This window comes from Sphaeroforma arctica (assembly GCF_001186125.1).
Source record: "Sphaeroforma arctica JP610 unplaced genomic scaffold supercont1.352, whole genome shotgun sequence".
Taxonomy (NCBI): Eukaryota; class Ichthyosporea; order Ichthyophonida; genus Sphaeroforma; species Sphaeroforma arctica.
The window spans coordinates 5,600-18,542 of NW_014040206.1; the positions used below are offsets into that span (position 1 = coordinate 5,600).

Below are 12,943 nucleotides of genomic sequence, written 5' to 3' on the forward strand. Positions count from 1 at the left end.
CTATATATATATATTATATATATATATATATATATATATCTATATATATATATATATATATATATATAGGTGGGGCACAAGTGTAACTGCAGTTGATTTCTTTTATAGTATTAGTTCTGTACATTGTAAAGCAAAAATATAAATACTTTCGCAGTCGCAGTCGTCACCACAGTCACCACACCGACACGGCACATGGCGCACGGTCACGGGACACGGAACCGTACAGCAGCAGCAGCTAGCAGAATGCACGGTCATTGCACATACTAAGCCAGAAAGGAAAGATTATAAAATATCATAACAATAAAAAGCACGTCACAAATGGTCATTGTGGCGGGCCAGGAAGGCGGGCGGGTTGAAAAACAAATGGGACAATTCTGATATTGACACCATGACCCGAAAATTGCACCCATCCAACTGACAGTGGTCCATATAACACTTAAAAGTTCGAACTTAAACGTAAAACTTTTTGATTATATAAGTTTAGGTTAGCTGCTGATTGTGGTGCTGAGGCGGAGCGTCTGCACTTGTCGTGACGCATATTTATGGAAATAAACGATGTAGCATCAGAAAAAACAACAAATCACATTGGTGATTGGTGCGGTGCCTGTGTCATTCACATTTGACATTTCACATGCCTCAGAAAAAAGCTCCTGGTTGTCATGCCGCGGTGGTTTGAAATAAATACATATTTTCAGTTTTAAAAACGGAGGGATTCGAACATAGTATTATGAACGTTTTTAATATACATGTGAAATAGCTTTTCCCACAATAGCAATAGTGAGTATGAAACATAGAACTAATTTAATTTATTACCGAGTATAATTTAACATGGTGGGGTATAGACATCGTAAACTTTGTCACGCATCAACAAGAGTTTGCAAAGTATTTATTTGACAAGTTTCAATATCGAAATAGTATACTGTAAATACAACAATAATATACATTATACGACGGATCAGATAGATGATCCTATATGTATGTATTTAACATAAAAAATTAAATACGGAGAGGACATGGGGTTTCCAATATCAACCGGTTCTTGTTGCTAAGATCCTTGATCCATCTCTCTACTAGCAGCACTTTCTCAAAGCTGCTGGATTCATAAAAGAACAGTTCAGTTTTTAATTCTTATACACACTTGCTTCACCACGAGAACAACTTAGCAGTGAGCTTGTATAAAATCATGGTTCCCGCCAAACTTAGCCGTGTCCCTTCGGACCCCAATTTGCGCAACATCCCTAAGATTGTTGACAAAATTAACCTTCGCAAGTCTGAGGGCAAGACCTTCTACTCCTTCGAATACTTTCCCCCCAAGACCACCGAGGGAGCCCAGAATTTATATGCACGTGTTGAGCGCATGTCGTCTGTCGAGCCGTTGTTCGTCGATATGACCTGGGGAGCTGGAGGTTCAACTTCCGAGATGACACTAGAGTTGTGTACTAATATCCAAACATATTTAGGTATGTGATGACACTGCTACACATGTGTATGAATCTCTACATGAACCTGCCTATGCTATCGGATCGCGTATAGGACGTGGTGTCAGTCTCAGTTTATATGTTGTAATCTATCTTTGTTGTTGTTTTTGAATCGTCTGATCAACCCGTTGTTTAAGGGTTTCGGACTTTTGACTTCAGGCCCGAACATGGTACACAGAAAAAAAATTACTTATTTGGGAGTTCTGTATAAAGATTAACAGCATACAGAAAAAAATGGTAAGGGCCAGCTAACGGTGAGCAGTCTTGTCAACGAAAGCGTCCCAATTATCAGTGTTTCGAGATGGGTGAATGAGATCAAATTTCAACGTACTTAGTCTTTGGGTGCAGCAGTCTTTTCAATCACACAGTAGTCTGCGATTGATCATATCTTGTATTTTTGTGCAAAATCTTAATTAAAATAACAGGGTAATTTTCGGCTTTAACACCCTGCACCTATTGATGTTTGGGGATGGCTGAATTAGATCAGCTTTCATTTTGATGTCTAGTCTTTGTGCAGGTGTTTTTTTTGTTTGACCTTTCTCATATTTTTTCAATTTGAGGTTTATAGCACGGGCATATCTTCATAACTTGGTGCAAGATGTCAAATATCTTTGCACAGGGAATTTCTAGCTTACTACAAGTCATTTTGTTACTTCAAGACGTAGTAGGGGTATACTATTTGCACGCACCTCTAAGCATAGGCAAACCTTGTAAAAGTTATGTCGCGGGTATCTACACTGCTGTCAAGTTTAGTCAGGAAATGTCCCTCCTCGTATCCTTGATGTACGTATTTGCACATATGTGAGCAGGCAAATGTGAATATGTACAATTCACTTACCATTATCAAGGATTTGCATCACTCCAATTTTGTCTAGTCAGTTCTTGGATGGCGCAGGGCTACTCGACTTTGCACATAATTTGACACCGAATCTTCAGGTGGGATTGAAAAGCCCTTAACGCAGGTTGCATTACTTGCCTTACAATTTTATTTAAAAATTCAACACAGTGCATCATCCTCTATACGCTACTCAACGAGATTGATAACAAACTTTCTATGACATGAATATAGCGTGGTGTACAATTTCAAGTTGGTGGACTCACGGCTGAATAGTCAAGTATTGTATGTTCATGACTGGCATGTGTGGTGAGGCTTGTATGGTACGACGTTCTATCAATACGTGTGGTACCAAGAGGAGCTGATTTGCATAGTCTGCGTATTTTGTTTACATTTTAACCTGGCTTAGCGATGTTTCAAGGCGACCCCCTTCACAGTACTTAATATTGTATGTGTTGACTTTTTCTGCGCTTTGTTTTTCGCGTCGCAATAGTTGCAAAATCCTTCAAGGCTTCACAAACGTTTCGACTTCGAAAGCTATCCAAGAAATAATTTCAAAATTTTATGGCTTTGAGAGTTCTTATATGAATTCAAAATCCGGGGAGCCGACAGATGGGTTGTGCATTTGCACAAGTCAACGTAGGATATGCTTGATGGCAACGAGAACACTGCTGTAATCATTAGACACCAGGCAATCCTTTCTTATTTGATTTTCCTTTTTATTATGTTGATTATCCTTTCAAGGTATGGACGTGATGATGCATCTGACGTGCACAAACATGCCGAGGTCGATGATTGATAATGCACTCACATCCGCACGTGCCAACGGTGTGCGTAACATTCTAGCTCTACGTGGTGATCCCCCTGCCGGTCAAGACTGGCAGGCTTGTGAAGACGGTTTCGCGCATGCTACTGACCTTGTATCTTACATCCGGTGAGTACTATCATATTAGCTTTTTTTATTATCGCGAGCTTCCGATCATCATTGCCAGCATCGTTCATTCACATGTACTCATTTATTTATTGCTCGTACTCGCTACAGACAGACACACGGCGACTACTTTTGCATATGCGTCGCTGGTTACCCAGAGGGACATCCCGCCGGCTCGCTTGACGGCAAGATCACCTACGAAGAAGAATTACAATTCTTGAAGCAGAAGATCGATGCGGGTGCAGATGTCATCATCACACAGCTCTTCTTCGATACTGATTTATTCTTAGAGTTCATTGACAAGTGTCGCGAGATCGGAATTGATACCCCAATCCTACCTGGGATTATGCCCATCCAGTCTTATGCCGGTTTCCACAAGATGGTAGGGTTCTGCAAGGTCAAAGTACCGCAGTTCATCACCGACCAGTTGGAAGCCGTAAAGGACGACGACGCGAAAATTAAAGAATTGGGCGTTCGCATCGGGGTTGACACATGCAAGAAGCTTTTGGAGTCGGGCAAGGTGCCAGGACTTCATTTTTACACATTGAATCTCGAAAAGATGGTAATGAGCATCATCGATGGGCTGCAGATGGTGCCAACCGACAAAGGTATGCTCAGCACAAAAGTCAAAGATTGTAATTTCACAATTTGAACTTAGATATTGTGAAAGTCTGATTTGCATTAGCATGGTTATTTACCATAGCGGGTTGTCGTATTGATGTGATGATTCTAACGCTCTTTCGATGATCTGTGAATCGCTACTTCGCTGGTACTGTACCGTCAGTTACAATTATCTCCCACCCAATCCGACGATATCCTTTTAAACGTTGCTCGATCGAATTGTCCCTCGCTCCAGCTATTCGATCTCTTCCATGGCGTCCTTCCACCGCCGACAGACGCCGCAGTGAGGACGTGCGACCTATCTACTGGGCCAACCGCCCCAAGAGTTATCTGTCACGCACTGCCACGTGGGATGATTTCCCCAACGGCCGATGGGGAGATCGACGATCGCCCGCGTTTGGTGATGTAGGTAGTTACTACATCTTCAATCCCTCGAGAATGTACAATCCCAAAGTCAAGGAGACGTACGGGCCGTGTGACAGCATTGATGCCATCGCCGATGTCTTCGTGAAGTATTTGAGTGGAGGGATTAAGGTTTTACCTTGGTCTGAAACAGAGATGATTGCCATAGAGACTGCTCAGGTCTGTGTAACAGTCTCTGCTGCGGTTCAAATTTCGCTTGAAATCAATGTCTGTAGTGAACTTTCAAGCTCGACTGATGTGTGGTTTGCAGGTCAGTGATATTTACTATACTCTTGAGGCACTTATTGAATAGTTCTGCCGTCCGGTCAACCGTTTTGGAAGCTTCCGACGTACCGGTAAAACGATTGTAGGATCATTTTCACTTTTGTATATATCTTCTCTCTATTCCCGATTTATTCATAATTTTCTTCACAATCCTATATAGATCAACGACGACCTACTGTGGCTCAACCAAAACCATCTCTTCACTATCAACTCGCAACCGAGAGTGAATGGTGTGCCATCCACGGACGCCTCATTCGGTTGGGGACCTGAAGGCGGCTATGTGTATCAGAAAGCATATCTGGAGTTCTTTGCCACTAAAGACATCGTCGACAAGTTGTTCGAAGCAGTTAAGACCATGCCCAGTTTCACACTTTACGCTGCTAGCAAGAAGTCAAAGTCGATCATGACAAATGCTAAGAGACCTGACACCGCCACGGCTGTTACCTGGTATGTTATTACTCGTAGATGAAAAACTTTTGGTTTGTAGTGTCCCTCTGTTGCTGGAATGGACACTGCAATGCTGTTCATAAAATCATAATCGAGTGCACTATTGTCTGATTTTTAGCATTGGTCGTAAATACTCTATCGCCGTAGAACGTGTATGTCATCTGCACACATTCAGTTTTAATGTATGATGTGGGAAATACTGTAGAACTTCAATCTCTACTGTTTGTCGAAGCTGTCTACTCACATACTCATGTGATGAACACGTTGTTTGTAGGTAATCATAGAGGAGAATGTTTCTGTATTAAAACACCACCCCGAACTGCATTTTCTTTACTTTATTGACTAGAAATCTATTTGTCTGTCTAAACTTGACAATGTTAATTTCCTGAACATAATCTGGCGCTTTTTCATCGGGGGTTCCCGCTTACTGAAACATTTATTTTTAATGAGATCCCTTCCAGCAAATCAGTAATCTATTTGCCTGTCTAAACTTGACAATGTTTATTTCCTGGACATAATCTGGTGCTTTTTCATCGGGGGTTCCCGCTTGCCGAGACATTTATTTCCAATGAGATCCCTTCCAGCAAATCAAGCTTTCGAGAGGAATATCGTGTTGCACACATCGGCCAGATTTGTCTATTTAGATAACTTATCGAATGTTATCATTTCTGTATGGTTGCAGGGGAGTTTTCCCAGAAACCGAGGTGCTGCAACCCACCATTGTCGATCCAGCTAGTTTCATGGCCTGGAAGGACGAGGCCTTCTCTCTGTGGTTAGATGTGTGGATGTCCATGTTCAATCTTCCAGAGGAACAGAAGGCTCGCGATACTATCAAGGTACTGGGGCATCATATATCACTCGATTTTACGATTATAGTTCCATATTGCATTTGACTGGAACATTTCTTCGATTTGCAGGCCTCTGTGCTCTTTAATTATTCAATCGTTAATCTTCAAATAGGGACAAACGCACAATTATTAGTTACAAATCTTTTGTACACCTTCGTAAAAGTATTACGCCCCCTTTTTTATGCGCAGTACATTAACGAGGAGTTCTATCTCGTCAATGTGGTAGACCACGATTTCCGCGACGGCAACATCTTCAGAGCCTTCGACGGTATTTTGCCCGCTAAAAGTGCCTAGGACAGGCACTTCAACTCGCACAGACTCTACGGAGGAGTGTATTGAGTACACGCCATCAAGGGCGTTCAACGGTTAATTAGCTGCTACGCTTAGTTACGGGACTCGTCTCTCTCAATGCTAATGCGTCACCCGCAGTGCGATAGATAGGAATAATGTATATCACCGCTAGACTAGTGCATCGGCCACAGTTTAGGGCTAATCGGATGACGCCGAGTGTGCGGACGTGACACTCGGTATTCTGTCCCCTCTGCCAAGTTTTAGAGGATAAGCAATAAATAGAACCTTTCGTCTTAAGATGAATTTTTGGCGTATGTTCGAGTTATTGAGTATCTGTCTCGATTGTATATTTATTTTCAACTACCTGTTTATTTCAAACCGATTAGACTATCCTTAAATAATAACACCTTCAGAACTTTAGAGGTATATCTTCAAGAACTATAATTGTGATCGCCACTGTTCTTAAGCGTTTACTTGACAGGTCGGAGGCGGCCTCTTGTTCACTGGGGTTTCAGGATTAGATATGTTATTCCCATTTTACAGGATATAGTTATTTTAGTACACCTAAACAGTTTCCATGTCATGCAGAGGGCCTTGAGATTTTTCCCCAATCTTGACGACACAAATTTATTTCCCGTCTTTCAAGGGATTTACAAGTTTCGACCGAGGCATCTTCAAGGCATAATCGTTGCCTTTCGATCACTAAGTACTGACTCCAGCCCTCTAATATGGAGTTGTGGGTTTGTGGCAAAATATGAGGAATGAATTGCGACAGCCTTGCTCATCACCTTGAGCAATAGAACATCGATAGAATCCGCAAGATATATCGCGACCAATACCAGAATGAGCCGTATAGTAGACTATGCTTAGCATTTTGGCCAAGCAACGATATGTGTCTTCTGGGATGCCTCAACCGAAGCGACAACAAGCGACTTTACTGTTTACAGTTTATATGTTGTGACACTGGTAGAACACCAGTTCGGCAACCGATTGCACATTTTGCGATTTTCATATATACGTGTCCCGTCATATTATGCGGGCGCTTAGTATTGAAAATCACGAGGGAAAGCAATGGTTTTGTAGAAAGGTACCACAGTACACGCGTGTACGTGTTTGGTAGCGGTATAGACAATCTTACGATCAGACTACGTGAAAGTCTGTAATCAGCATGAACATTGAGCAAGAGTTCCGGTGCGTGTGAGGAACCATACTGACGGATGTGCGGCCATGCATGTGTATCGGTCGACATAAACAGTCGCACTACCAATAGAGGGATATCTAATGTGCGCTCTATTCTCAACTACCCCTCTCGGGCTACCATTAGATCGCTACACGACTTCAACAAGTCAAAATTACGCGGTTTTTATTTAATAAGCCCTCTACAAACTTATCTTCACACAGTGTTGAAGGCGCCTGTCACTACAGACTTGTATGTCTATTCAGTTCTCACTGTGTCGTGACACTTTAGTTGAACGTCTCAGTTCGGCAACGATGGTGCTTCTCCGGCTATCATCACTGCACATCCGTAGTCTGAAACTTACGATTTGTAGACCTATTCAAAGTTATTGTCATCTTTAAGGTTTAGCTACCAATACTCATGGTGCACACCAGGTCACATGGTCTTATTTGCATGTAGCTGTACTTCACCCCCTTAACTTATTGAGCCAAAATTATCATCAAGCAATGATCGAAGAGTTTAGAACTCAACACCGTCGAAGACACTGGATACGATGGCCTTGTAGTTGACGGGGTTGCCTGAGATACGCTTGAATCGTACACCGTTGAGTGACAAGCGAGGCAGCTTGCACACCTCCATCTCCCACTGGCACGTAGCGTGTGTGCAGATGAGTAGATAAGGCTCCGGTTTCTCGTAGTTGATGTACATGTTTTTCAGCAACGTCTCGAGATCCGTCACCATCAAATCGGCATCCTTGGATGATGTGGACTTCATGTTGAACGTGAAGCGAAGCGTGCGGGGCCCTGATCTGGGAAGCACTGCTTCGGCCGGCTTGGCCGCTGTATGAACACAGGACCGCACAAATTAATGTCAGATACATATATGGCTACGCTAATATGATCTGTGTAGTTGGAATACTTTTGTGCTTCGAGACGATCAACCGATCGATCAACATGATAGAGGTGCGGGAAAGTTTAGAATTTGAGGATTGCTACGTAGGTGTTGGGTTCTTGAGCTGAGTGCTTTTTCTATGGAATAGATATAATGAGATATGTTCTGAGAAACGAAGACACATACATAAAGCAGATAAAAATACCACAGGGATGAATTAAGTCTAATGTACAAGCACACCAATGCTTTAACTTCTATTTCAAATTTACACCTACCAGGTCTGAAACCGAGGCCATCGTTTGAGTCTCGGAGGTTGGAGCTGCGTGCTGCGTTGGTGTCCTTCGTTGTCTGGTTTTGAATGATGTTCTCTGGTACTGGAGGGGCTGCACCCGCACCCACTGTACTGCAACGGTTCCGGTTTCTGGCTGCAACCGCGCTCGACTGTTAAATGGAAAATAAAAGATGAGTGGTGATGAAATGAGACTATCTAAGGGTTCTGCAAGCGGTTCCTACTTTACCGGGTTGAAATATACACATTTGGGACACGCCCGAAAGTTTAAGGCTTTTAAGGGCGAATTGTCATGAACTCCTTGCACAATATGCTTTTACAGATAACTTTTCATTTCAAATGGTGTCATAATAAAACTAAATCGAACACACAGATGCACTCCCCGATGAGATACCTGTGAGCCTGACTTGACCTCCTTGCTGAGTACCTGTGGTACTGCTCCTCCCTCCTGCTTGCGGATACTGTCCAGACGCTTGACCATGGGCGATTGACCGCCTGCGGTCTTGGCGCCATATTTGTTGTCCAACTTGGGTGTGTGCCGGGAGTTGGCGATGACCATTGCCTGCGTGGCCTGTGAGCAAAAAACCATAAGCATGAACATGAGCGCGAAGAAAATGGCAAGTTTGCCAAGCAGAATGCGCTTCGTGTGGAAAGGCAAGATGCAAAGCAGCTAGTAATATTATGGACAAGGATCTATAACCTAGGGCCTACTACGTAGCTAAGAGCTGAAAGCCGTTCACTCATTCATGGGCCTTCTACATTCAGACGACAGCCTGTTGTCACCACATCGCAACAGCTACAAGGCGTCCTCACGAGTTAAATGCTCCGACACTTGTAAGGATTATCAACTCATATCAGACATACTTGATCTGTATCCTTGGTGCTGACCGTGTGGCGGCGTCTGGAGGATCCAGGAGTATTCGGTGCAGTTGAGGGTGTACGTACAGCCGTACGATGATGATCCTGCGAGATAGGCTGCATAGCGGACGGGTTCGCGCGGCGGGATAGTGGCGTATTTGGAGCCGTCTGATTTTTATTGTTCCTGCTTCCAATGCCCATCGACTCGAGGTCCTCACTTAGACCTCTCAGTTGCTTGGATTTCTTTGCTTCCTGGATGGCTGTGTGGTTCATATAGATATGGAAGAGGATGTCAACTTCTGCTCCGTGCTTGTGACTCTTAGTTTGCAAGATACTTCAAAAGGTTTAGCGCATACACGATACAAGACAAATAGTGTGTTCGTTTCAAACTGTTAGCTCTACCTATGACTTATATGAGTGTATGTGTATATTTAGCAGTATCGAAATGAGAATCCATTGTGAACCAAGGGGCAGATGTAAATGTATCACAATGCAGCAGAGAAAACTTTCTAAAGTAACACAGAGAGGAAGCTTATTACTACTATAGAATAGCATATATATTACAGTTTTCTGAGGGATAAGGTTCTGAGAATTAAACCTACTACAAGAAATCCAGTATATTCTAACTGTATAATATACTTTGTGGTAACTCACCTTTGACATCTGCGTCAAACTGGTTCTTGTTCATTCGCTTACGCGTACCCAGCAGTAGATAAGTAGACGTGACGTAGTCGTACTTGCCGGATAGGAGCGACTCCTTGATTTCCTCAATTGTGAACCCAAGACTTTCCATGATCTGGAATCGTTCTTCGTCGTCGAGCTCAGTTTCATTGGCCTCCACATATGGCACGAGGGGCGTGTCAAATCCAGTGTTGAGCCACTTGTCATTCATGATCTGGGGAGAGTTGTAGTGATGGGACTTACTCAAAAGCTGGAGAGACAATAAAGCGGGCTCGCTCGGAGTATGTCTTTCACATAGAAGAGTTTACAACGGCGATTAGCATGTTCAGTGCTTGAGGACAATACTAAATCATCAGTACAGGAGGACACTCGACACTCAGGACTCAACAAGGGATTTTTTTGACAGCTACGCAAGAAGTGGGAGGATCGATTAAACTGAGACCTGTTCATGTAGGCTTTGAAGCTTTGCAACGTTTCAAGCGTTGTCGAACAGCTCGATACACTAGCGTCATCAAACTGCCAGACAAAACTAACTTTGTTTCATATCGCACACGCACGTATCCATACAGTCTAAATCATAGGTACGTGTTAAGATAGGTGTATTTTGTCTTGTGATTTGCTTGGGTAAAATATAAGGCTTTTAAAAAAAATTACTGAACAGGAGTCAAAAGCTGCGACACATACCTCGTTAATGGAAGCACGCTTTGATGGCTCCTTATTGAGGAACAGCTTCAAATATGACTCGCATTCGGTAGACATGTAAAACGGAATACGGTATTTGCCCTGAATGACCTTCTCACGCAGTTCCTACAATTAAAGGAGACAGTTTGGAATAATTATCAAGTTAATTAGCTAGTACAGTATTTACTGTTCCGACACCCTTTCAAGGGTAACGAGAAGTGCAATAAAATGTGTCAAGGCAAGGATCTACTTCCAATGGGGCATGAATCGACCATCAATGTTCTGTACAAAACTACGCACCTTAATGCTGCTTCCATCGAATGGCAGAGAACCACTGACCACCGTGTAGAGAATAACTCCCAGACTCCAGATGTCAACTTCAGGTCCTTCGTAGACAATACCCTGGAACAGCTCAGGGGCAGCGTATGGAGGACTGCCACAGAAGGTATCCAGCACACCACCGGGCGTGTAGGTGTTTCCGAAGCCAAAATCAGCAATTTTAATGTTCATGTCCTTGTCAAGTAACAGATTCTCGGCCTTCAAGTCACGATGGATGACGTGCTTTGAGTGGCAGTACTGTACAGCACTGACGATCTGTCGAAATTTCTGTCTGGCCTCTTTTTCTTTCATCTATAAGAATATATAATTTTTTTTTAGGCTTTAATCCTAAAGCGTAGACTTGATGTAGCAAAGAATACATTGTACCAGATGTTATTAGGTAATGAGAATTTACCGAAATTGTTACCGTAGAGCTAAACAAGTGCAGTTTTAGCACAGACCTTTGCACTTTATGTCGTAAAGACCACCAGCTTGCATGCGAGTCTTCATTCTGTAATATGCAATATGAACATCTCGACACTTACCTTTCCATGGGCCACGAGGTAATCGAAAAGCTCCCCGCCGCTGCAGAACTCCATCACCAGATACAGCACATTGGGAGTATCAATTACTTCGTATAACTTGATGATGTTTGGGTGTTCGAGCATTTTCATAATTCGCACCTGTCGTTCAAAAGTATGTGTCGGATGAAATCAGATATTAAAATGAAGACTTTGTTGATAATTGAATTTGTCATGTTTTACATTATATACGCATAGAATAATATAAAGCAATTTAGACTGGGACATATATTGGCAAAATTTTAGCAATAAAAGGCAGATCATCACATGCCTTCTGATGCCAAGAATTTGTAACTATATTAATTGATTACTTTCTCAGGCTAAAAACAACAGCGTGACTACAAGGTCGAAAGGTTTGTACATAACAGTATCGACACACCTCACGGAACAGTTTGGAGAGGGTAGTTGGGCTGAGTGTTGTTTTGTCGATACACTTTACAGCTACCTCTTCTCCGGTGAGAATATGAACGCCCAGTTTGACCTTAGCGAAGTTACCGCGCCCCACGGTTTTCTGCAACCTATAGTTGCCTGTAATTAGAGTGCGAATGAGTTCTTCTCGATATGTAGCTGAAAAACTGAACGATTCGTCGATAATGTTCTATATGTATGTGCTGTATCGAAGAGGCTGGTGTATATCGACTGCAATAGTAAACACACATGTGTAGTCAATCGTGTATTCAAATACACAGGTATGCAAATACTTGCAATAGAAGTATAAGAACGCATATATGCATATACTTTAACACACAACATAAGTCTGTTGATATACACACAGGCATTCTAAGAACATTCATGTAAATCGATACTTTCCTCATGTGTATCAGAGCATACAAATTTACAAACTGCAGTTTCAGTATTATTTAACGAGCGTAAAATACGGATTGGATAGTAACACCAAAAGTTTGGAGACATCGTTTTTCGTTCGTCCCAAAAAAGAATTTATAATTTACGTTAACTTGTAGCCAAACGATACTTTTAGCGAATGTGTACCCACTCGCTGCCTATTCGCACAAATACGTAGCAATGATGTATATATTGGACAGAATTAAGAACATAATACGAAAAATCTATTCACACATGTAGACACACACATATACTAAAATATACAGGAGACACATCAACCAAGTTCCTAAGGAAACCTGATTGATATATACACTATATACATGATTGCACACACGAACAAACAGAAAAATTCACTCATGCTTCCATAAAAAGAAAATATATACATATACATAACTATATATATATATATATACACACACACAGACACAGACACAGACACACACACACACACACACACACACACATATATATATATACTAANAANAA

The 12,943-nt window shown here is 42.2% G+C and overlaps 2 protein-coding genes across 3 annotated transcripts in view; one reads left to right on the forward strand and one right to left on the reverse strand.

The window, feature by feature from the left end:
- Positions 1 to 1,107: 1,107 nt before the first annotated feature.
- Positions 1,108 to 6,429, forward strand: SARC_05482 (methylenetetrahydrofolate reductase (NADPH)). Its single transcript, XM_014300641.1, has 7 exons — positions 1,108 to 1,460; positions 3,058 to 3,247; positions 3,356 to 3,852; positions 4,101 to 4,447; positions 4,713 to 4,999; positions 5,682 to 5,835; positions 6,037 to 6,429. Exons 1-7 carry the CDS (start codon positions 1,184 to 1,186, stop codon positions 6,139 to 6,141), a joined length of 1,857 nt encoding a protein of 618 aa, XP_014156116.1. The 5' UTR covers positions 1,108 to 1,183; the 3' UTR covers positions 6,142 to 6,429.
- Positions 6,430 to 7,493: 1,064 nt separating this feature from the next.
- SARC_05483 overlaps positions 7,494 to 12,943 on the reverse strand; it is a 6,520-nt gene continuing 1,070 nt past the window's right edge. The window contains exons 3-11 of one of the 2 annotated variants that reach the window (XM_014300642.1): positions 11,994 to 12,142; positions 11,579 to 11,716; positions 11,016 to 11,345; positions 10,719 to 10,841; positions 10,008 to 10,248; positions 9,360 to 9,613; positions 8,890 to 9,066; positions 8,482 to 8,647; positions 7,494 to 8,154 (exon numbers count right to left, since the gene is read on the reverse strand). In XM_014300642.1, the coding sequence (XP_014156117.1) occupies positions 7,835 to 8,154; positions 8,482 to 8,647; positions 8,890 to 9,066; positions 9,360 to 9,613; positions 10,008 to 10,248; positions 10,719 to 10,841; positions 11,016 to 11,345; positions 11,579 to 11,716; positions 11,994 to 12,142 (1,898 nt within the window). In that variant the 3' untranslated portion in view covers positions 7,494 to 7,834. Of the gene's footprint in view, positions 8,155 to 8,481; positions 8,648 to 8,889; positions 9,067 to 9,359; positions 9,614 to 10,007; positions 10,249 to 10,718; positions 10,842 to 11,015; positions 11,346 to 11,578; positions 11,717 to 11,993; positions 12,165 to 12,943 lie in introns of those variants that run through there. The other variant, XM_014300643.1, reaches the window with a different exon arrangement.